Source organism: Leucoraja erinacea, chromosome 5, assembly GCF_028641065.1.
Source record: "Leucoraja erinacea ecotype New England chromosome 5, Leri_hhj_1, whole genome shotgun sequence".
NCBI lineage: Eukaryota > Metazoa > Chordata > Chondrichthyes > Rajiformes > Rajidae > Leucoraja > Leucoraja erinaceus.
In genome coordinates, this window is record NC_073381.1 from 50,501,644 (window position 1) to 50,524,953 (window position 23,310).

At 40.2% G+C, this 23,310-nt stretch overlaps 1 protein-coding gene across 9 annotated transcripts in view; it reads right to left on the reverse strand.

Moving 5' to 3' along the window:
- LOC129697234 (intersectin-2-like) overlaps nt 1–23,310 on the reverse strand; it is a 160,445-nt gene that overhangs the window by 64,954 nt on the left and 72,181 nt on the right. For 8 of the 9 annotated variants that reach the window (XR_008723475.1, XM_055635580.1, XM_055635581.1 and 5 more), the window contains 9 exons: nt 21,890–22,027; nt 19,049–19,140; nt 17,204–17,466; nt 16,421–16,570; nt 14,379–14,519; nt 13,114–13,201; nt 12,489–12,622; nt 5,922–6,061; nt 3,790–4,316 (listed from right to left, as the gene is read on the reverse strand). Coding sequence is in view for 8 of the 9 variants with exons in the window: in XM_055635580.1 (XP_055491555.1) it covers nt 3,790–4,316; nt 5,922–6,061; nt 12,489–12,622; nt 13,114–13,201; nt 14,379–14,519; nt 16,421–16,570; nt 17,204–17,466; nt 19,049–19,140; nt 21,890–22,027 (1,673 nt within the window). In the remaining variant the exon portion in view is untranslated. Of the gene's footprint in view, nt 1–3,789; nt 4,317–5,921; nt 6,062–10,672; nt 10,754–12,488; nt 12,623–13,113; nt 13,202–14,378; nt 14,520–16,420; nt 16,571–17,203; nt 17,467–19,048; nt 19,141–21,889; nt 22,028–23,310 lie in introns of all 9 variants that reach the window. The other variant, XM_055635583.1, reaches the window with a different exon arrangement.

The following is a 23,310-nucleotide window of genomic DNA, read 5'->3' on the forward strand; positions in this document are numbered from 1 at the left end:
TTTACATCGGCAAAACCAGGAGTAGAAACAAAATGCTGGAGTAACTCAACGGGACAGACAGCATCTATGGATAGAAGGGATGGGTGACGTTTCGAGTCGAAACTGTAGGGTCTTGACTTCATACGTCACCCATTTCTTCTATCCAGAGATGCTGTCTGTCGCGCTGAGTTACTCCAGCATTTTGTGTCTATCTTCGGTGTGAACCAGCATCTGCAGTGCCTTCCAACACAAGACCAAGAGTAGACTTGGCAACCATTTTGTGGAACACTTGCTCTTGATCTGCCAAGGTCTCCTAGATTTCCCTTTTGCTAAAATATTATAACTCCTCTTCCCATTCCTGTAGTGACTTTTCTGTCCTGGGCCGACTCCATTACCAGAGTGAGGCGACACCCAAACTGGAGGAACAGCATCTCATATTCAGCTTAGGTAGCTTACAAAACAATGGTAATCTCACACCTTTAGCCTTTTCAATTTCTGGCCTTCGTCCAAACATCTGCCTCTTCAACCACCCCACCCCCCTCCCCCTCACTGGTATCCACCTATCGCTTGACAGGTTTTGTCCTGTCCCTCCTCTCATCCAGCTTTCCTTCCCGCATCCACAATCTGTCTGAAGAAGGGTCTGACCCAAAAGATCACTTACCCATGTTCTCCGGAAATCCTGCCTAACCCGCTGAGATACTCCAGCAATTTGTGTCTTTTAATGTTATAGCTTTGATCAGGGATCCTACAGTGAGCTTCTTCTTGAAGTGTGAATAGAATACCAGACAGGCAAAGAATTAAGCTTAATGATTTAATGAAGACTGGAACTAGTATACTATGATGTACAAACATACTTGCCTTTCCAGCTGATTAGACAATAGGTGCAGGAGTAGGCCATTCGGTCGTTCGAGCCAGCACCACCATTCAACATGATCATGGCTGATCATCCACAATCAGTACCCCGTTCCTGCCTTCTCGCCATATCCCTTGACCACTATCTTTAAGAGCTCTATCTAACTCTCTCTTGAAAGCATCCAGAGAATTGGTCTCCACTGCCTGAGATTCACAATGCTCTGGGTGAAAAGGTTTTTCCTCGTCTCCGTTCTAAATGGCCGACCCCTAATTCTTAAACTGTGGCCCCTGGTTCTGGATTCCCCCAACATCAGGAACATGTTTCCTGCCTCTAGCGTGCACAATCCCTTAATAATCTTATATGTTTCAATGAGATCCCCTCTCATTCTTCAAAATGAGGAAGATAACTGAACGTTATTGCCTTCCCTCAGTGGGAAACGTTGATACTGCTGTGTGGGGACGTTCATGTTAAACTCTATCGTGTATTGTATTATTTTTATACTTATGGCTGTATGGCAACTCAAATCTCAATGTACCAATTGGTGCATGTGACAATAAATGTAATCTGAACTTGAACTTGAATTCCAGAGTATACAAGCCCAGCCGTTCCATTCTATCAACATATGACAGTTCCACTATCCGAGGAATTAACCTTGTAAACCTACGCTGCACTCCCTCAATAGCAAGAATGTTCTTCCTCAAATTTGGAAACCAAAACTGTACACAATACTCCAGGTGTGGTCTCACTAGGGCCCTGTACAACTGCTCCTTTGCTCCTATACTCAACTCCACTTGTTGTAAAGGCCAACAAGCCATTAGCTTACTTCACTGCCTGCTGTACCTGCATGCTTACTTTCAGTGACTGATGAACACGGACCCCCAGATCTCGTTGTACTGTGCCTTTTCCCAACTTGACACCATTCAGATAATAATCTGCCTTCCTGTTTTTGCCACCAATGTGGATAACCTCACATTTATCCACATTAAACTGCATCTGCCATGCATCTGCTCACTCACCCAACCTGTCCAAGTCACCCTGCATCCTCATAGCATCCTCCTCACACTTCACACTGCCACCCAGCTTTGTTCCATCTGCAAATTAGCTAATGTTACATTTAATCCCTTCATCATCTAAATCATTAATGTACATTGTAAATAGCTGTGGTTCAAGCACCGAGCCTTGCGGTACCCCACTAGTTATTGCCTGCCATTCTGAAAGGAACCCGTTAATCCCTATCTGTGTTTACTCTTAAAGAGCAAATAATGAAATGTACTAATGACATTAAGAAATTTGGCCCGAAATTGCAATCCATCATGGGCACGGACATGTGTAGGAAAGAACTGCAGATGTTGGTTTAAATTGAAGGTAGGCACAAAATGGTCTTGACCCGAAATGTCACCCATTCCGTCTCTCCAGAGATGCTGCCTGTCCCGATGGGAACAGACATCCTGTCCACTAAAGCTTCTACATGAGGTGCTGCCTTACGAGAGTGGTATCTATCCTCAAGGATCCCTCACCACCCTCTTCTCATCATGCAGAAGCCTTAAGTCCTTATCACCAGGTTCACGAGCAGCTACTTTCCTACATCTGTCAGGTTGTTGAATTAACCCTAATCTGCCTTGATAATGGAAGGCTACTGTCCACCTCTTGCACGACCATGGACTTGTTTTTTTGCTAATTGTGCCATAGAGGGAGTACAGAGAAGGTTTACCAGACTGATTCCTGGGATGTCAGGACTTTCATATGAAGAAAGACTGGATAGACTCGGCTTGTACTTGCTAAAATTTAGAAGATTGAGGAGGGATCTTATAGAAACTTACAAAATTCTTAAGGGGTTGGACAGGCTGGATGCAGGAAGATTGTTCCCGATGTTGGGGAAGTCCAGAACAAGGGGTCACAGTTTAAGGATAAGGGGGAAATCTTTTAGAACCGAGATGAGGAAAACATTTTTCACACAGAGAGTGGTGAATCTCTGGAATTCTCTGCCACAGAAGGTAGTTGAGGCCAGTTCATTGACTATATTTAAGAGGGAGTTAGATGTGGCCCATGTGGCTAAAGGGATCAGGGGGTATAGAGAGAAGGCAGGTACAGGATACTGTTGGATGATCAGCCATGATCATATTGAATGGCGGTGCAGGCTCGAAGGGCCGAATGGCCTACTCCTGCACCTACTTTCTATGTTTCTATGTTTTGCACTAACGTTTTGCTTCTTTTGCACAACCTTTTCTTTTCAAAATGTTATCATTGATGTATAATTTATTTTTGTGTGTTTGTCTGAATTTATGTACCTGTGGTGTTGCTGCAGGCAAGATTTTCATTGTGCTTTATGTCACCATACCTTTGCACATAACAATAGATGCAACTCAACTTGAAATAATTTGAAAATTCGAGTTTACTGTCACAAGTACAGTGTGGTCCTGGTACAGGAAAATCTTGCTTGCAGCAGCATCACAGGCATGTAGACGGACAAACATATCAAACATAAACTAAACAGTCTATTCTAATAACACATTTTCTAACCACACAAATACCTTAAATATTTTACAGCTATGGAATTTATTTGTATTGGTCTGGACACAACCCACTCTATCATGCAAACCAACCCCTCTTCCCCCCCCCCCCCACATATGGATTCCATCTACACTTCACAATGTCTTGCGAAACAGCCAATGTTATCATCGACTGTTCACACCAGTCATTCTCCTTTCTCCTCTTTTCAAAGGAGGTACAGGAGGTACATAAGTTTGAAAGCACCACCACCAGATTCAAGAACAGTTTCTTCCCCACTGTCTTGAACAAGCCTCTCTTATGGTAAAAATATATTTCCGATGTTTCACTCTACCTTCCGGCCTGCACTTCTTACGGTTTAGTACTCCCTTGTTCTTGTGCTGAAGTATTAGCATCTATTTTACTTGGATCAGAGATACATTAGATACAAGACAACGTGATTTCTGTACCTCCTTTCCTTGTTCCATATATTGGTTTATCATCAAAGATTTTCATCAGGTCTTTGGCTTTAACTTGCAGATCAATCTTTCCCCGAGGTTTCTCAGACTCATCGCGTTTCATGGCTTCTTGTCTTTTCTTTTCTTCTTCCTCACGCTGGTGCTTCGTCTCCTCCTCTTTCCGACTCTGAGCTTTCCTTTTTGTTTCCTCTTCACGACGCCGTTTCTCTTCAGCTTCTCTCTGAAGCAGTGCCCGTCTCTTCTTTTCCTCTTCTTCATGACGGTGCTTCTCTTCAGCCTCCCTTTGTAGTTGTGCATGCCTTTTGTTCTCTTCTTCCTCATGGTGCTGCTTCTCTTCAGCAAGTCTTTTACTTTGTGCTTCCATTTCCCTTTGCTTGGCAGCAGACTCTTCATTTTTCAGATTTTCTTCTTTTCGGATTTTATCTTGCAATCGTTCTACCTCCAGCTTCCGCTGCTTGACCTCCTCTTCTCTCATGACATTTAATTTCCAGGTATTTTCTTTTTCTTGTTTTGCTTTTCTAAAACAAATGTAAAAGCAAACTTTTATGGCAATTTTAGCTCAATTGTTCACCAAAACAAGGAACTGCAGGTGTTGGTATTACAAGTAAAACTCAAAATGCTGGAGTAACACAGTTGGTCAGGTAGCATCTCTGGAGGACATGGATCCATGCCATCCACAGGTGCAACCTGATCTGCGAAGTTACACCAGCACCTTGTATTTTGATCATTTATTCAAATTGTGTTCTGCTCAAAATCAGGCATCACCAATCTTAACACAACTTCGATAAAAGGATTATCTGTGATAACTTGAGGCCAGTGTTGCTGTGGTAATGATGTTATTGGGCGAGATAGAGGACGACAAGGAATTGTGATGAGCCACAAATAACACGTTAGGGTGCAGTAATGAAGGAGGAAAGATGAACAAATTCTGAACCATTATCATAGATGGATGGCAAACAGCAGAAATTATTGGTTCTGCCTTGACAGAGTAAACTAGTTGTCTTGGGGAATTTGATGTTGAGGCTAGAAACCTACTATGTGTTCAGATGGAATATTAAGTTCTGTCAGTCATGCTTGCATTGGGCATTATTGTAACAGTGCAGGCGGTGAAGACTGGACAAGTCAAAATGGGAGTGAGATGGAGAATTAAAGTGGTAGTCAACAATAAGCTCAGGGAATGCAAAGCAGTCATCTAATCATACAACAATTCCTTTCCAGTGTAAAGGGATCATAGTGGGAACAAAGAATACAATGCACTAGATTGGACTGATTTGGTCCCTGGATGGTGAGAAAGGAAAAGGTCAAAAAGGTCAAGTGGTGCAAGGGCTGTCAGATGGTAGTGGTTGATGGGGATGGAGTATTAGAGCAGGGAATCATGAAGGGTAAACCCTTTCAAATGTTTGAAGGTGGACAGAAAGGGAATGGGTCTTCGTGGTGGAATCTTGCTGGTGCTGGAAAAGGTTTATTCATTGAATGCAGATGCTAACAGGATGAAAGGTGAGGATCAGCAGAAGTCTATCTGTATTTCTGTAGCCCAAACTCTATATCTCTCCTGACTAAAAGGAAGGTTGTCCTGCATTTGCGCAAATTAAAATTGTTATTTGTGGATTACAAAAGTCAATGTATTATTAATATATAGATATAAATAGCAACTAGACAAATATCATTTCCCAGTCAAATTAAATTTATTTTTGAAGCTCTAGTAAGTTTTAGTCAAGGTGCTTGTCTGATTTCTCTTGGGAAGCAGGGATGAATAACCCATAATGGACTGCTTCACGCAAGCACAACATCTGCTGAGCTGAGAAATGGCATCTATGACAGCTAATCCACCAGTTTAGTTTAGATAAACAAAGGGCAAAATGGGTTTAGAATTATAAGCAGAAGCATTTGTAAAGGGTCTCAAGCATTACGTCAAAACATCCTGCTACAAATGTTGGGAATATTGTTTTTAAAATTTGTCTTTCTTTCATGCACAACCTTTCATTTAATTATTATCTCTATTTTAAAATGAGAAAATCTCAAAATTAAAACTACTGAAGGGCCTAAGAATTCAAAAACATTCAACTGCAATCACAGCAATCCAATCTTTCGGCATTTTAAACAAAAATCATGAATGATTTCACCTCACAGCATCCTCCTCTTGTTTTTTTTTCCTTGCTAGCTCTTCAGATTTTTTTCTTTCAAGTGTTCGAATCTTATCATCTTTGATTCTATAGAGCTGCTCCAAAGCAAACTGCTGTTTGGTGTAGCTTTCTCGCAGTTCCTGTTGGATTATAGAGCAACAAAACATCTATCAAATATTGTGCTTGACTTCAGTTGCTACTATTAACAAAAATTAGTCCTAAAACGGCTAGTGACACATGCATATTATCAAAACCATAGAGATGGAAATAAGGAACATGCACAGGAATGACCCTGTACTCGCTCTGACCACCGCCTGCTGCACACAGATTGAATGCTAAAAGTAATTAAGGTTTAAGCAATGCTGTCAGACAACCCCAAGTTTACAAAAATCTGATTATCTATAATAAATGCAGTTGTCAAATTTAGGAAAGCCAAATTCAGTAAACTGCACAGAAAACAATACAGATCTTCAGTGCATGAGTAGGATATAACACTTTCAGCCTCAGTATCTATAGGGTGCTATTTACTTCCATTGATATGCCTGTATTGACATCTATTATATGGTGGTGCAATGAGTGTGATTTGTTTATTAATATAGAAACCTAGTTCAAAATTTAAAACATAGAAAAATGATTTTCAGTTTAAAAAATAAAATCAAAGCTTGCATTCATGAAACTGTTAGGATTGTTATTATACGCTCCAGTGCATGATGGCGGCGCGACTCACCGGTTGCAGCCGGAGCGCGGTGACTCGCTGCTGCGACTCGACTCCTGGGACTCGGAGGCTCCAGCTGCAGCCGCAGGTCCGGTGGACTGGGACATCGGGAGCTCGCGGGTCCGAATGGAGAGCCCGCTTCCCGGAGCTTCCGAAACGCGACTTCTCCACGTCACGGGGTTGGAACGACCCGGAGCAGGGCCTTCATCGCCCGTCGCGGCTTCATGGCCGTGGGACATTACAGCACCCACCGGGGGCTCCAACACTGTGACTTTTAGACCGGGAGCGGGGCCGTAAATCGCCCGGCACGGCCTAAAATGGCCGTGGGACTTATCATCGCCCGCCTGGGGCTTGGACATCGGGAGAGAAATGGAGAACAGATCAGAGGGTATGGAGAGAAGGCAGGTACGGGATACTGAGTTGGATGATCAGCCATGATCATATTGAATGGCGGTGCAGACTCGAAGGGCCGAATGGCCTACTCCTGCACCTAGTTTCTATGTTTCTATGTTTCTAACAGGGGAGGGAAAAGACTTTGCCTTCCATCACAGTGGGTTCACTGTGATGGATGTTTGTGTGAATTAAATTGTGTGTATGTCTGTAGGAAATTGTCTTTGTTTGTATGGCTGTGGAAACGGAATTTCGTTTGAGCCTCACTGAGGCTCAAATGACAATAAATGGTATTGTATTGTATCACTCAAGATGCATTGCAAAAATATCTCCAATTATGATAAATGTCCTTTGTTGAAGGAAATCTGACAAAATGACCTTCAGCCTATTTTATGAACGTAAGCCTCATCCTTAACTAATCTCCGTGGTAGTTTTATGGGATGTTTAATTCCAGGAAACCTCTGTCAGAGGGATAGACAGCCAATAATTTTCAACCACCTTGAGCAGTAAATACCTTCTTTGTCAGCAAGCATTGTACCAAGAAGGGTTGTCAATAGTTCCATAAGGGGCAGGATCACTTTCATCTGAAAGGAATATTGTGGTCCTTTGTTGCACCATTTCCTCCATAAAAATCAAAAGAGCCACGTGGCCAAGGCTGAGAACTGCAGGAAAGTCACAACTCTTAAATGAGACCATGGTGAACCATCGCTCAGTGTATTTGGAAACACTGTGCCTCCTGTTGGCTGGGACATGCACTGGGGAAACTGGGACTGAATGTTTGCAGTAAGAATTCACCTCCTCCCATTACCCACTTAGTCCTGAAGCCCATCCAAAGTGGCCTAAATCCTATGTGATGAGTAGCCTAAAGCCTTCTGGTGCTGATGGTCCATCAGTGGCCAGCCTGGATCTGGCACTGGTAGGAATTTCAAGCAGCTATTTCTTAGCTGTCAATTAGCTATTTTTTAGCTGTTTTCTGCGTGAGCGACCACCAGGCACTTTGACGCAGGCTCTCTCCTAAATTTTACTTCTATTCAAGGCAGGCACATGTATTTGCATTTAAGCAATTTCCAGACAAAGCTAGCACCATGAAGGACAGCAGTATTTGAGCATGTCCATGGGGGTGAAATATGTGGCAAGCTTCCTGACTTGCAGAGTGGGAAATGTTTGCTTCTGAGAATCAAGTCTGAACACCCAGATTTTTGAAGAATAATAATGTTCTGCACAGAATGAAAATACATTGTAGGAAAAACTCAGCAGATCAAACAAATACTATTTATTTCTAGAATAATGTGTCAAGTCTGTAGCTGTTCAGCTGATATTTAGGGGGATGGATTAAAAGTCTGAAAATGCAATTTAACTTTTAACTCTTTCTATTCTAGTCCTCTCCTGCAGACTGAATGAACTGTGAAACTTTTTTTCCAGTGCAGTATAAGATTTTTTTCAATGCATTGCAGGAAAACTGCTGACAGCAAGCGATGAGAGAATTCCATTGACCATCTTCTAATGGGTAAACATTTTATTCAGCAAGAGACTAATTCATACTTCCATTGTTGCAGCAAACTTTACAATGCAAGTTTCCATTTAAAAAAAACAATGGCCCCAATTTTCCCCTTCACATGCTGCTGCCAACAAGTCCAGTTGATACTTAGCCATATTACAAATCAAAGATTTGCATTAGAAAATAAACTACTACCGATGCTACAAATCTACCTAGTGCTAGTAACTGCAATAATTAAGTTATTTGGATTCACACGATCTGAGCTATTCCGCTTGAACTACAAATCCTCCCCTACCTTGCACTGAAAACTAACTTACATTGTCTGTCCTTCTCAGTTACAACAGAGGGTCCTAGAACAGAAATGTTAAATGTTCCTCCCTCCACAAATGCTACCTGCCCTAGGCTTTCCAAATTTTGTTTAAGATTTGCATTAGGTTAGCTTAAAAGAAAAGAATATTAAAAAATAAAATTAATGAAAATCAATGCCCCACTAATAATACTTTAATCCTACAAAGAAAGTATTGACATTCTGCATCTTTTGTCCCCTTTGACAACCTTCAAAATAGTAATGGAAACAACAAATGACTTTTAGAAATTCCATTTCATCGAACAAACACTGCCTCCCAAGCTCTCATTCCATCCCACCCAGATTTTCCACAAATCCAGGGGACGAATAGATGGGCACAAAATCTTTACAACGCATAATAGACAGCTACCTGAAGTAAATACCCCTTCATCGGGCAAAGAATAGTTGGCTGTGATAGTACATAATATTGGAAAATGGTCCACAGCATACCCAGAATTGCCTCAACAGCAGAAGAGAGCAGGGAGCCTTTGTTTCATAATTTGCTAGCAGTGCTGCTATCACAGAGTGAAAAATTGAAGCCAATGTGTAATACTTCAACAAGCAAAAGTGCAAGAAAATGAAAATCTGAGATTAATAAGATGGTTAAAACACAGAGAAAGCATTAGTAAACCTACTACATGAAACATAGCAGCCAGCAATGAAGTATGACTGAATTGAGCACATGATATGCAACAACTGGCTATAGACTTCTGCAGGAATTCAGGTATAGATTGTGCTTTACTGCTCACTATCATTTTGTTAATATACCACAGGCACTGATCTCCAGAGAGAAAAAGAGAGATAACGAAAGATGAGAAGAGATCCTATCTACAAGGATGCTGGATAGTGTCCAGTAATACGTATGCCCTTTGTCCTCAATTATAATTTAAACTAATTGCTGCAGATTCTACCAGCACTGAAACAATCAGACTCAAATAATCTTTTCAGGCTATTCAACTACATTATCAATATCTCTATAAGTAAATACGCTTAATTTTGAAAGCACAATATATTAATACAGATTTTTAGGATTGCCATTAAAACAAATATTTCTAGAATTAATAAATTACCCTGTTTAGGGTAAGCTTACTGCTGACCAGGCCTTACTCTTTTCGTTGACCTGTCAAGATCAAGTGTACCAAATATTTAGTGCCAACTGGTGTGCAATTGTTGTGCTATGCATCAGTAGCCACTAGCAACTGGCTCCATATAGTTTCCAAAAACTATCATTCTTCAAGAGAAGGAAAAAGTAGTCCGTTTCCTAAAATCAAATATTGCAACATATCTTATTTCTCATAATTTGTAACCACTGGCAAAAAATTTTTGATTGCAGCATACATTAGTTAAACTTTGTCTGACTACCGTTGAGACTACTCTCATTATTGCTCCCAGAATTAGGAAAATTAAGCCTGGTCCCACTCCTGCAAGTTTATGGATCTTCCATATGTAAAATGACAGGACATGCTGTGACTTATTTTAGTTTAGAATAGATATTCTAGAAATGATATGTAAATCTACCATCTGACTGTATCCGGATAGATATGTGTTACAGATCTTTGCTCCAAATTCTAGCACCTGCAGAATTTCACATATCCTGTTGTTCCCTGAAAACCTGTGTTGACCTAATTTATTTTAATGTGAAAAGATAGATAGCTGGGGATTCTATTTTTAAAATAACTCCCGAAGTATTTCTGGAGCATGTGCACTGAGGATATATCAACAAAGCACAAATGAGTAAAGGACTATGGAAACAGGAATACATGAAAGCAGAAAGAGAATAAGACTTTTTTTCAGCAAATAACCTTCAATAAAAGGAACAAGCTGCTGAGACAGCCCAGCAGAGATAGAAGGCACTCAAGTACAAAGTCGTCCATTTCATCACACTGCAAAATAATAAAGTACGGGAAAAGAATAAATAAAATATTATTCGGTCACTGAATGTATACACTACATTTTGGCGAACATGTCTGCTTAAAGAGTACACCGTAAAGAAATGGATAAAAGCATGTTAAAATAAATTCAAACCACTTTCAATTAATCCTCAAATCCAGCTGCACTGCCTTTTCAAATATCACCACAATGTGAGGCGGCAGTATAGTATACAAATTAACAAGTCAAATCAACTTTAATGAACATGGTCCAATGATTTCATAAATTCCCCAATTCACATCAACAACTAGAATACTTCTTGGATGATCAGATGGAAAATAGAAAGCTACTGCACCAATCTATAAATTAGCATAAAGATATTTAAATTTGGCATAGATTTTTAAATTTGTTCTAGTTACTAATGCAAAAATATATGGTATATTGTGCAGTCCCACACATGTATAAAGTAATGCATAGTAAATGTACATGTAAACATAATCTACATCTAAAATCTAATGCATCTAATTATTGAATAAAAGTAGTTTGCATGTATATAGCTTTTTTTTAAACAGCCAAACATTGAAGCCAAAGAGGTTTCTCTTAACTGCAATAATGTTGTAAAGTAGGAAGTGCAGTTATCGAATTTGGACATAATTAATCCCCGTAAACAAGTGAAGGGTCTCGACCTGAAACGTTACCTAGTCCTCTTCTCCAGAGATGCTGCCTGATCTGCTGAATTACTCCAGCATTTTGTGTCTATCTTTGGTGTAAACCAGCATCTGCAGTTCCTTGATAGGCACAACATGATGAAGTAACTCAGTGGGACAGGCAGCTTCTCTGGAGAGAAGGAATGGGTGACGCTTCAGGTCGTGACCCTTCTTCAGACTGCTTCTGTCTGAAGAAGGGTCTCGACCTAAAATGTCACCCATTCCTTCTCTCCAGAGAAGCTGCCTGTCCCACTGAGTTAATTCATCATGTTGTGTCTGTTTGCAGTTCCTTCTTACACATTGTATAATTGCTCCTTTTTAATTTGTTTGCCTCTACCTGAATTGTTCAAAGGCCGGAAAGCTTAAAATATCTCAAGAAACTGAAATTGTTTTTAAAATGGATTTATCAGGAGCATATCCTTTATTGATGTGCAGGTTATAGAGGCCTTTTTCTAGAGTAGAACCCTTTTCACTCCATTCTTGTCCCCAGTCTCCCTACCTACTTGGTCTCATTTTAAAATGTCTTTCAGCCAGTTTATTTCAGCAAAATAAGCAGGTACCCTCTCTTTAGTCACAAAATTGAAAAGATAACTGGGGAGAAAAAAACAGCATTTAAAATCAGGGAATTCTTTTAAGAAGATCAAAGAACCAAAAGCTGGCAACAAAAGTCAAAGGATCTAATTGCCAGGTCAACAAAATATCTGTTCTGTTGGGTAAACATGCTAATTTTTGTTGGGAGTCATGTTTTTCTGGAAAAAAAACTGATTAAATGCCATCTTTGTTTAGTCAGCTGCTTTCAGCAGCAGGCACATGTATTAAAGTTAGTCAGCACTCATAGACACAGGGGACAATATCAAATCCAAGCAAGATTCTAGATTCTGATAGTGTCATGTGAAAAATTGGGTTTTATTTATGTGAGAGACTCCTTCTCAGTGTTTATTCAGTACAACGATAAAAGAATAACATTAAAACTGAGATTAAATGCAACTTTCTTCCAAATGATGATCAGGCCCACTTGTTAAGAACACCGTTTGGATATTACCTTTAGTTGGCTGTTAAAAGCATCCATTTCGGAAAGTTTGTCAGCCGTCTCTTGCTCTAGTTCCTTCAGCTGTTGGCGAAGCCGTTCGCAAGATTCGTGCTTTTCAGTATGGTTATGTTTCAACAGGTCGAGGTCTATACCAGAAGAACACACATTTTAGTAAATTTGCTAACTTAAGAATTTCTAACAGTTTTGTTTAATACATACAAGACTGCAAAGGGTAGCCTCAGTTGAAATGCTGAAATAACTCTGCAGATCAGACAGCATCCATGAACTGTGGTTTTTTTTAAAGGTAACATTTCCAGTATTTTCAGTTTCCATCTTAAACATCCATTTATTTGATTTTCAGTTTTAATTGAGCATGAAGAAGTTGGCTGCTTTCTCCTTGTTGACAAGCTGTGGGGCAGAATCTTTGAACCACTCAGAACTATACCACTTCAGGCAGGCTTGTGTGCCTTGGTTCTGGAATACAATTTTTGCAGCTAATCACAAAGACGGTGAAAATATGAACATCTATTGATGTTTATGTGCTTAAACTTAAACGATATCCATATGGAAAATAATCATGAACTTTAAGAAAATGCAAGTAGAGTGAACATACACTTAAAGAATATGATATACTCACTCTGGTTAGAGTTGGGCTGATATTCTTTTATTTGGTTGCTCAAAGCATGCTTCACAGGGATTAGCTGCTTCAGCACCCTCTGACACTCCTACAAAACATATTGTCACAATAACACTTTCAGTTGAGTTTAAGGTAAAGTAGACAATAAAACAGATTTGCCAATAATTTAATTACAAAGTTAAAAGGTTGCAAGTATTCTCAATATAATTTTATACAGGCATCAGGTTTCAAATAAAATAAGGTGTATGCTGCAGATCCCAATTCCTGTGTTACTCTGTACAGCTGCTTGTATTTCTAATTTATCATCAATTTATTCCCATCTTTGCTTTCTGTCCATAACCAATTCTCATTCAATGTCAGAGCTTTATCCCCAATCCCAGATGCTCTAACCTTATTAGCCAAACTTACTGAAAGCCTCTAGAAATCCACAGGGTTCTCTTTATTTCTTCTAGTTGTCACATCCTCAAATAACTCCATCAATTTAGTCAAATGTGAATTATCCTTCATAAATCCCTGTGTGCTTTGCACAATCCTATTATCCTTTTCATGTTGTTCTTCTATCTTCGTTACACATTTCAGCATCTTCTCCACTACTGACGTACGCAAACAAATAGTAGATACCCATTTCCTCTCTCCCTCTTTTCATAGTGGGTTTACCCTTACTTCATGTCTCAAAGTCTGTACGACTTTTATATTTAGAGAAATTAAAAAAACTATAGTCATTGTTTTAAACAATTAAAAATAAAAAGAAACATTATAATATTAAGACACAAAATAAAAATCAAATATCAAAATCTGAAACTTAACTTGCCTTTTTCTTCCGATTGCCCAAGGCAGGGTTCCCTATTTAAATGAATGGAAAATGTGATCCTACATCAGATCTGATTAGCCCTGGATCATGGACTCCAGGAATTTAAAAGTGCATGCATTCTCAGCTCAACCCAGACTTAAGGTGAAACTTTCCAAGTTCAGGGGTTTATACTGGTGCTTGCAGATAAACACTAAGAGTTCCCTTTGGAACCACTGGCTTCTACCATTTTATAGCTCATGCAACGGGGATATAAAATGTTGGCACTGTCCCTTCTTTATAACCTGTGTATGAAAGTAGTATAGATCCAGATGAATTTGTTCCATGTCAGATGCAAAATATTTCACATTGTTATCCTTCCTCAAGAGATTTTAATAAATATGGTACAATATTTAGTGGTTTCAAAGAGGAAGTTCATCTACATTAATCTAGGAAAGTAGGAAGAAGAGGTCACCACCTGAAGCTGTTGCTGCAGAAGGTTCACTTCTGATCGCCTCTCGTCAGACTTCTGATTTATGAGATTAAGTTCATTTTCTTGAACTTCCCTTCTGTTCTTCACTTCCTGCACTTTGCTGGCCACATTTTGCCGTTTCTCACTCTGTAACAAGTTAAAGTAATAATGGCATTTAGATGTTTTAAAAATATTAAATCAATAACAGCAATTATACTGTTTCAAGGAAAAGCTGGAATAACAACACTAAAGAGAGTTTGTGGGGATAGACAGTACCTCCTTGCCAAAAAATATCAATTGCAAAACATATAATTGACACTGAGCCAAGATAAATCTGCTCTATTATCCAAAAGTTTGATTACCGTGATACGAATAACTACAAAATAAATATTATTCGTCCAACCTGAATTTTCTATTGTCTATTTTCTATTATTCTCTTATTTCACTTTTGTACAGGATGGGGATGTTTTCAGGCCAGTGATGTATATTCCCCCATCCTACAAAAGACTGGATTAAATGTATTCATAAAAATGAGTATAACAGAGGCAATGCTAACAACCCGAAACGTTGCCTATCAGATTCAGATTCAGATTCAATTTTAATTGTCATTGTCAGTGTACAGTACAGAGACAACGAAATGCATTTAGCATCTCCCTTGAAGAGCGACATAGCAAACGATTTGAATAAAAAATAAATAATAAGTGTCCCGGGGGGGGGGGGGGGGGGGGGGGTGATTGGCAGTCACCGAGGTACTATTTCCTTCGCTCCATAGATGCTGCCTCACCCGCTGAGTTTCTCCAGCACTTTTGTCTGCCTTCGATTTTCCAGCATCTGCAGTTCCTTCTTGAACAGCATGCAATAGGTCACATTGTTTAACCCATTCACTTTCAGACTGTTGATACAAATAGACTTGCGACAGTACTTACTGCTTTTGAGGAATATAACTTGCAACATTTAAAGCTGTGATATACACATTTTTCCACGGTCAGGCGTGTTAAAATTCAGGATTTTAACAACATAACCAAAACACCACGTTGCATTAAGAATTTGGAAAATCCCTGGATATGTACATATTGAGAAAATTGGCTGGGATTTCAGTAACTGATTCATTGGGCTGGGCTTGAAAAGAATTGGTGCTTGCTCTTTAAATATTTCCTGTTAGACTGAGGTTGTCAAGAAGATCTAATGTTTGTATATCATTCCAATTCATTTAACAGAGATTAACTGCGTGCACTGGAGACGTATTCAAAATATTTTAAAATACTTGGAGGCCTTTCAAGTTATAATCTTACTTAACAATATAGTATATTAAAGTCTACTATTTCAGAACATTAATTTTAATTGAACATACAACAAACTTTAAAAAAATAACGCATGCTCATGTCAAAACACAATCCATCAAAAAGCATGTAGGAAGGAACTGCAAGTGCTAGTTTATATTGAAGATAGACACAAATGCTGACGTAACTCAGTAGGTCAGGCAGCATCTCTGGTGAAAAGGAATAGATGACGATTCAGAACAGAGTCCGAAGAAGGGTTCCGATCCACAAAGTTATAATTCTTTTTCTCCAGAGATACGCCTGACCTGCTGAGCTATTTCAGCATTTTGTGTCTATCCATCAAAAAGCCACTGCTTACTGAGAGCTTATTGATTAGAATGTTCTAACCAAAAACAGAATGTTACTTCCATGAAGAGATGGTGCAGGTTGTAGTGGCCATGGATTTAACAGCTTGGATGAAGTAACAGAAGTTGTAATGTAGAATGAGGTTGATTTTCCTGACATCAAATTGAGACATACAGGATCTCCCAGGCAATATAAATGTAGGACAATCATTCAAGGATGAACACGTCTGAAGAAGGGTACATCCCGACTCGAAACATGTTTCATGTTCTACAGAGATGTTGCCTGATCTGCTAAGTTACTCCTGCACTTTATATCGTTTTTTTTTGTATAAACCAGCATCTGCAATCCTTGCATCTTGAAAATTTCAGTGTTAATTAACAGTGGCAAAATGTGCAGATAGTGTTATTTTCCTAATCCACTTACTAAAGCTTCCAGTTCAAGTTCCAGACTTTTCCTTTTAGCCTTTAACCGGACAATCTCATCTTGTTCTCGATTCCGTTGGTTAAGTAATTCCTGTCGCCGAATTCGCTCCCATTCAATCTGCCGCTGGCGTTCCAGTTCTTGCTTAGCTGCCTAACGGTAAACAACACAAATACAATTACACAAAACAAATTCCACAAAAAGTGAAAATTTATAATTCTAAATTGTGGAAATGTGGATGAAGAAAAATTCCAAGCAAATGCAAAATTGCTTTAAAGAAATTCAGGGTCATGTTGAATTGGTTCACTGTTGCTTGAGGCAAGTACCATTAAAATATTCATACATGTAAAATGGATATTTTGATTATTTTTTTTTAAGCAGGAGCTTTCTCTCAGAAAGCTTTACATGAGTAAGGGACAGGAGGTGATGCTGAAATGCAGTTAATGACTTTTGAATTTCTTTGGAGTCTATAGTCAGAATCACAATCAAACTTCCTGCCTCATTTCCAGAGATATTTACCCTCCAAGTCACATATAGACATAACCCCTGTATTGTTTAAGTCAAGTGTAAGGAAACAGTTTGGTGTGATAATACAAATCCTTATCCTTCTCAATGGTCAGGACTAGTACTTAACATCCATAATAATCACAGCACATCATATTGAACCTGTGAAAATGTTCAACAGATTATCCTAATGTAATATAAAATGTTTTTTCATCACTTTGCTGATTTCAGAATATAAACAACACACTGTGTTCCTTGCATTTGAAATCATTTTTCACAGACCTCTCGTTTTTCTACTTCTTTCCTCCTTTGTTCTTCCTTTTGACGTTCCAGTTCACGCTGCTTCTCCATCCTTTTCTCCAGCTCAAGATGCTTTTTCCGTTCCTGTTCTTGCAGCTCTCGCTCCCTTCTCTCCTGCTCCTCCTTTGCACGCTGTGCTCTGCGATTAGCTTCTCGTTGTTGCTGTTCAAGAAGGGTATGCCGCCTTCGCTCCAACTCTGCATTACCCTTCTCGTAGTTTGCTTTTCTTTTATCCTCGAAAGTTACTAGAAATATCAATTGCTGTCAGCTCTAAAAGAATATCTGAATAGCACAATCATCAGCAGTGAGGGTTGTAGAGAGCAGTACACATTTAACATTTAACACATTCTGATAGCATTTTGAAAAGTTGATTACTTATGGATAATGTACGATTATGCGATGCCTTTATTGTAGTAATGTCAATCTTCTTTAAGAAAAGTTTGATTAAAGTTAAATTTATGTGGCAGATTAAAATGGGAAGAGATAATAAGCAAGGGATAGAGGTCTTTTATAATGTTGGTTAGCGTTGGCCTAGAATCCATTTGGTTCACAAGTTCAAACAAAATAAGTACCGGTAATATTAAAATGTGCATATCCAGTCTAAAAAAAACTAAAGATTAGCTCAGCATTCAGACACCTGTTGACAGAAACCATGAGTATCTGTAACAACTCTCTAAGGCTATTGTTCATTTAATTTATATCTCTCACAGTCACAAAAATAGGATTATCGTCCATAGTAGCAGACTATAAATATACAAACTTTAATTAAACTTGCAATATTACTTAAGTGTATTCAAAATATAGCTAATTGTTTTAATAGGGACAATTTCATTCTTGGAATTTGATTATTTTTTAATAAACTGCAGGAGTCCAAGTCTCACTGATTGGTTTCTATGGAATTAACATTAATATGCCATGTTTACACACAATCAGAAGGTGCAGATCCAGAGCCAGCAACATTAAGGGGCCCCCTACAACCCCAGCAACGGACTGTTCCAGCTGCTACGGTCAGGCAAACGCCTCTGCTGTCATGCTGTGAAAACAGAGAGGATGAGATGGAGTTTCTTCCCACAGGCCATCAGGACTGTAAACTCTTATCTCACCAGGGACTAATTTACTGTTGTGTTGTGTCTTTTTTAAATTACTGTTTTTTTTCTAATATGCAAATACTGATTCTGTTCTATGCTGTTCTGTAGTTTTTGCACAATCCGCAGGCATTGCCACTTTCATTTCACTGCACATCTTGTATGTGTATGTGACACATAAAGTTGACCTAATTTGACGATCTCTGCCTGATTAAAAAGTCACCTGCCGCTTCTATTCCTTTTAAAACCAGACACTACTTAGTTTTAGATTGCTAGCTAATCTCATGTCAACACTAAATAATTTAGCACTAAGAAAGAACGATATGGAAAATGGCTGGACCTGTACACGTTGAAATGAAAAGGGCAGGGAATACAGCAACTGCTTCATTGGACTGGTCCTGAAAAGAACTGGCACTTGACAGGATAAAATCATGACGTTTTTTTACCATTCACTGACAGATAAAACTTGATAAGGATATGTTTGCAGGCTTTGAATAGAAGGCATAAAAAAAATTCTAATTTACTTTAGGACCGTTACTAATGCAGTGGAGTTTATGTGCATTTTCAATAGATTTTGATGCTCTGCAGCAATGCAGTATTTCGTAGGGGATTCATAATGTTTGTCTACTTTTTTTTGCAATTTTTGACAAGATGGTAACTGTGATAATGACCTATCTTTCTTCAATATTACCTAATCTATTACTGCAAGATAGAGAAGATACATGCAGACCAATTAATTTACCAGGTGACTTTTTCTGGGGTTCCTGGATTTCCTCTGCTATTTCCTGATACTGAGGTTGTGTTCCATTTATTCCTTCACCCCATTTGCTTGATCTAAAAGAAAAAAAAACATGTAAAAATCAATCTTTCCCAAATCATGCAGCTAATGTTGCAAATGGTATTTGTGCGGATTTATCAGAACTACTTCATTAGATTTTTGGAAACTAAATTTCTTCCATAAAAATTCAAGTCAGGTGCAGGAAGTATAAAGAAAATTGGACATCTACTATTATAAGAAGTATTACTGAACTTTAAATGCAGCATCTGTCATTTTCAGCATCATGTTTAAACTGAAACTGTTCAAAAGCATTCCAGGTCCCACCACCTACCATTGGTCTGGGTCAGGACAGAAGTAACTGGAAAGGATTTCTCTTATAGAATATGCTGCTGGTTCGGATCATTGTAGAAATATATCTTTAAAAAATCCATATTCCCAGTCCAGCTGATTGAGCTCCTGCCCCTCCCCCCCCCCCCCCCCCCCCCCCCCCATAGCCCAAAGACAGAGGAGTCTGTAGGTTAATTGGCCTCTGTAAATTGTCCCTAATGTGTAGGAACTGGATGAGAAAGTTGGAACATGTGTGAAGGAATGATCGATAGTCGGCATGGACTCGGTAGGCCGAAGGGCCTGTTTCCATGCTGCATCTCTAAACTCTAAATTCCAGTTCTTGAATGAATGCTGTATCTGTGGGAGTGGCAGTGCCTGAGATGAAGTGCTGTGATTGAGGGTAAGTGGTAAGGCTTTGACTTGAGAGGCTAAGTGGAGGTAAAAAGTAAGACGATATTTTTTCTTTCACCGTTTCTTCTTTAGCCGTGAAAATAGAAGTTAGAGCAATGGAATACTCCTCCTGCAGGATGTGAAAGTTCTGAGTAATGTCCAGTGTCCCTGGGAACCACACCCATGGGAAGTGCACCCAGCTGCAGCTCCTGACAGATTCAATGAAGGAACTGGAGTTAGACATAATGAAGATAGTCTGGGCTGTTGACAGCTTCATCAATATGAGTTTTCGTGATGGAGGAGATGCAGGCAGAAGCTAGATGGGTGACTACCAGGAAAGGGAAAAGGTGTAGGCAGAGAATACAGCAATCTCTTGTTACTACCCCCCTCAAAAACAAGTACACCCCTTTGAATAATGTTGGGGGGGTTGGGGGGAGGGAGAAATGGCTGTTCTAGGGAAAGCAGTAGCAACAGGTATGTGGCAGAAGTGGGGCAGGGAGCAAGGATAAACTGTAATTTAATTGCATTTATTTCAAAGCAAGAGGGCAAGAGGCCTGTCAGGGAAGTATACAAGTTGGGGCTTTATGTTACAGCTGTATTGAATGCTGTTGAGGCCAAAGATTATAGGGGAGCGTTGGTTGAGGCTGAGGAGTATTGTGCTCAGTTTTAATCACCCTGCTGTGGGAAAGATGTCACTAAGTTGCAAAAAGTGCAGAGAAGATTTACAAAGAAGTTGCCAGAACTCGAGGACCGTAGCTACAGGGAAGATTGGGCAAGCTGGACCTTTATTCCTTGGAGTGTAGGAGGCTGAAGGGTGATCTTATAGAGGTGTATAAGATCATGCAGGGCATAGGGTGACTGCACATAATTTTTTTTCCAGGGCAGAGGAATCAAGAGCGGGAGGGCATAGGTTTAAAGTGAGAACAGAAAGATTTCAAAGGAACCAGAAGGGCAACTTTTCAAACCGTATCGGTAGTAATGAAGGCGAAACAGGCCCTTCGGCCCACCGAGTCCGTACCGACCAGCGATCCCTGCACATTAGCACTATCCTACATACACTAGGGACAATTAACTAGACGGACAATAGGTACAGGAGTAGGCCATTCAGCCCTTCGAGCCAGACCGCCATTCACTGTGATCATGGCTGATCAACACTTATACCAAGCCAATTAACCTACAAACCTGTAAGCCTTTGTAGTGTGGGAGGAAACCGAAGATCTCGGAGGTAATCCATGGAGAGAACGTACAAACAGTATCAATAGTTAGGATCGAACCCGGGTCTCTGGTGCTACCAGCTCAGTAAGGCAGCAACTACCGCTGCACCACCGTGCTGCCCTGCAATGCTAGCATTTATTTCGAGAGGACTAGAATATAAAAAGACTAGATTTCAAATAGACTTCTAGATTTTCAAAATCACATTTAAATTATTGGTAATTTTCAGCCAATATGTCCAATTTTTTTTAAAGCTAGTTCTCTATAGTTAGTTGAAGCATAAATTAGGTGATAGAAAGATGAGTGTTGGGGAGCAGAAGGAATTACATGAGCAACCACTCCCCCAAATACCAGTTTAAACAAAATGTCATGGGAAACACTCCCTATTCCCTGCTGTAATATATCCACTATATTTTGCACACTCATTTTTTTTAACTTTGACAACATAGACTGATTATCAGTTTAAATAATGCTAAGCCCATTTTCTACTGCACTTTAGCCATGTCCTTATCTTTATATGAGAAAAGACAACTTTTTCAACAGACAGACGTTGCTGGATTTTTAGATTAATATATTGTGAAAAGGAATTCTTGAATTGATTGTTAATGATTATTCACATTCTCGGAACATACCACATTTAGCACAGCACAGCACTTAATCTTGTACCCTTCATTTTTTATCTGTGCACTGTGGGCAGCTTGGATGTAATCATGTATAGTCTTTTCTTTCACTGGATAGCACACAAACAAAAGCTTTTCAATGTACCTCTGTACATGTGACAAGAATAAACTAAACTAATCCTAAAGAGAATTAAATGGTGTGGAACCCAAAATACAAGGATCGTGCAAGCATACCAAGGAACAGAGAACTACTTACCTAAATGAAGGAGGTGTCAGTTCTGGGGGTAGAGTGATGGGAAGAGGCTGACCAGACCTTGCTACATCAATTAAGTGCATTGCTAAAATAAACTCTTCCGCTCTGAGTTTCCCATCCTTATCAACATCTGCCAGGTTCCTGAAATTTAACAGTGTGATCAAGGAAGATTAAGACATGCTTTTACTTTGGCCAATTGACAACGATTAATTCTCTGAGCGAGGTGGATAATTGCTGATTTTACATAATATGTCCCACGGATTACTGCTATATTCTTTTAAAATAAAATAAAACGGTGCCGTTCGGCTATAGGTTGGTAATGCCTCTTGGAATAATCCAATTCCCTTCATTTAAATTCCTGTAACCTATTACTAAAAATCAAGAGTCCAGGAACCATTCTGATCTGAATTTCAAGCAATATTGTCTTCTTCTCCCCCCCCCCCCCCCCCCCCATCCCAGAACACCACCCTCCCCCTACCCCCACAAAGGTTGCTGCTTTTACTGTAATGCATGATAGTCGGTCGGTGGGGGCGCTGCAATGGTGGCAGCCCTGTCAGCAGCGCGTTAGTTATTTTCAACTTTTTTTTATTTTTTAGTATGTTTTAAAGTATGTTTTTAATGTTTCTTTGTGTGTTTTGTGTGGGGGGTGATGTGGGGTGGTGTGGGGGGAACCGTTTCGGTCGCCTCCTCCAAGAAGAGGCGACTTTTTCCAGGTCGCCTCCCCCGTGGCCTAACAGCGAGGATCGGCGCGGCCTTTCCCGGAGACGCGCCCGGGGCTCGGGGCTCCGGCGGCGGGTGCAGCGTGGACTGTCAACGCGGAGCGGGCAAGCCCTCGCTGGGGCTCACTGGAGGGGAACGCTCCGTTTCATTGGCCCGCAGCAGCCGGCAGCCTGAAGCCGTGGTCTGCACAGCTCCAGCTGGCGCGGCGTCTACAGCCCGGGATCCCTCGTGGGGGACCCGGGGTAAGAAGAAGCCATCACTGCCGGCCCGCGGCCAACTTCTACCGCGGGCGCGGTATGGACTTAACATCACCCCTGGAGGGGAGCTTCGACCCCCGGCCCTGCAGTCTGTGGTGCTTCTGGCTGCGACGTGGAGGGAACTTTAAATCTTCGGCCGCCGGCCTGCGGCCTACACCAACTTAAAGCCGCTGTCTCCGGTGGGGAAGAGCCGACTCTGGACTTACCTGGACTCGTACCTTGTCCTTACCATCTGGACGCCCGCAGCGGCGGCTGCGGAGGGTTGAGGTCCCGACCACGGGGAAAATGGAGGAGGATTGGCCAAATTGTGTGCCTTTTACCACAGTGATGAATGCCGTGGTGGATGTTTATGTTAAATTTTTATTGTGTTTTTGTGTGTGCTCTTTATCATTGTATCGCTGCTGACATATCCATTTCACTTGCACTTTTTGTGCAATGTGACAAATA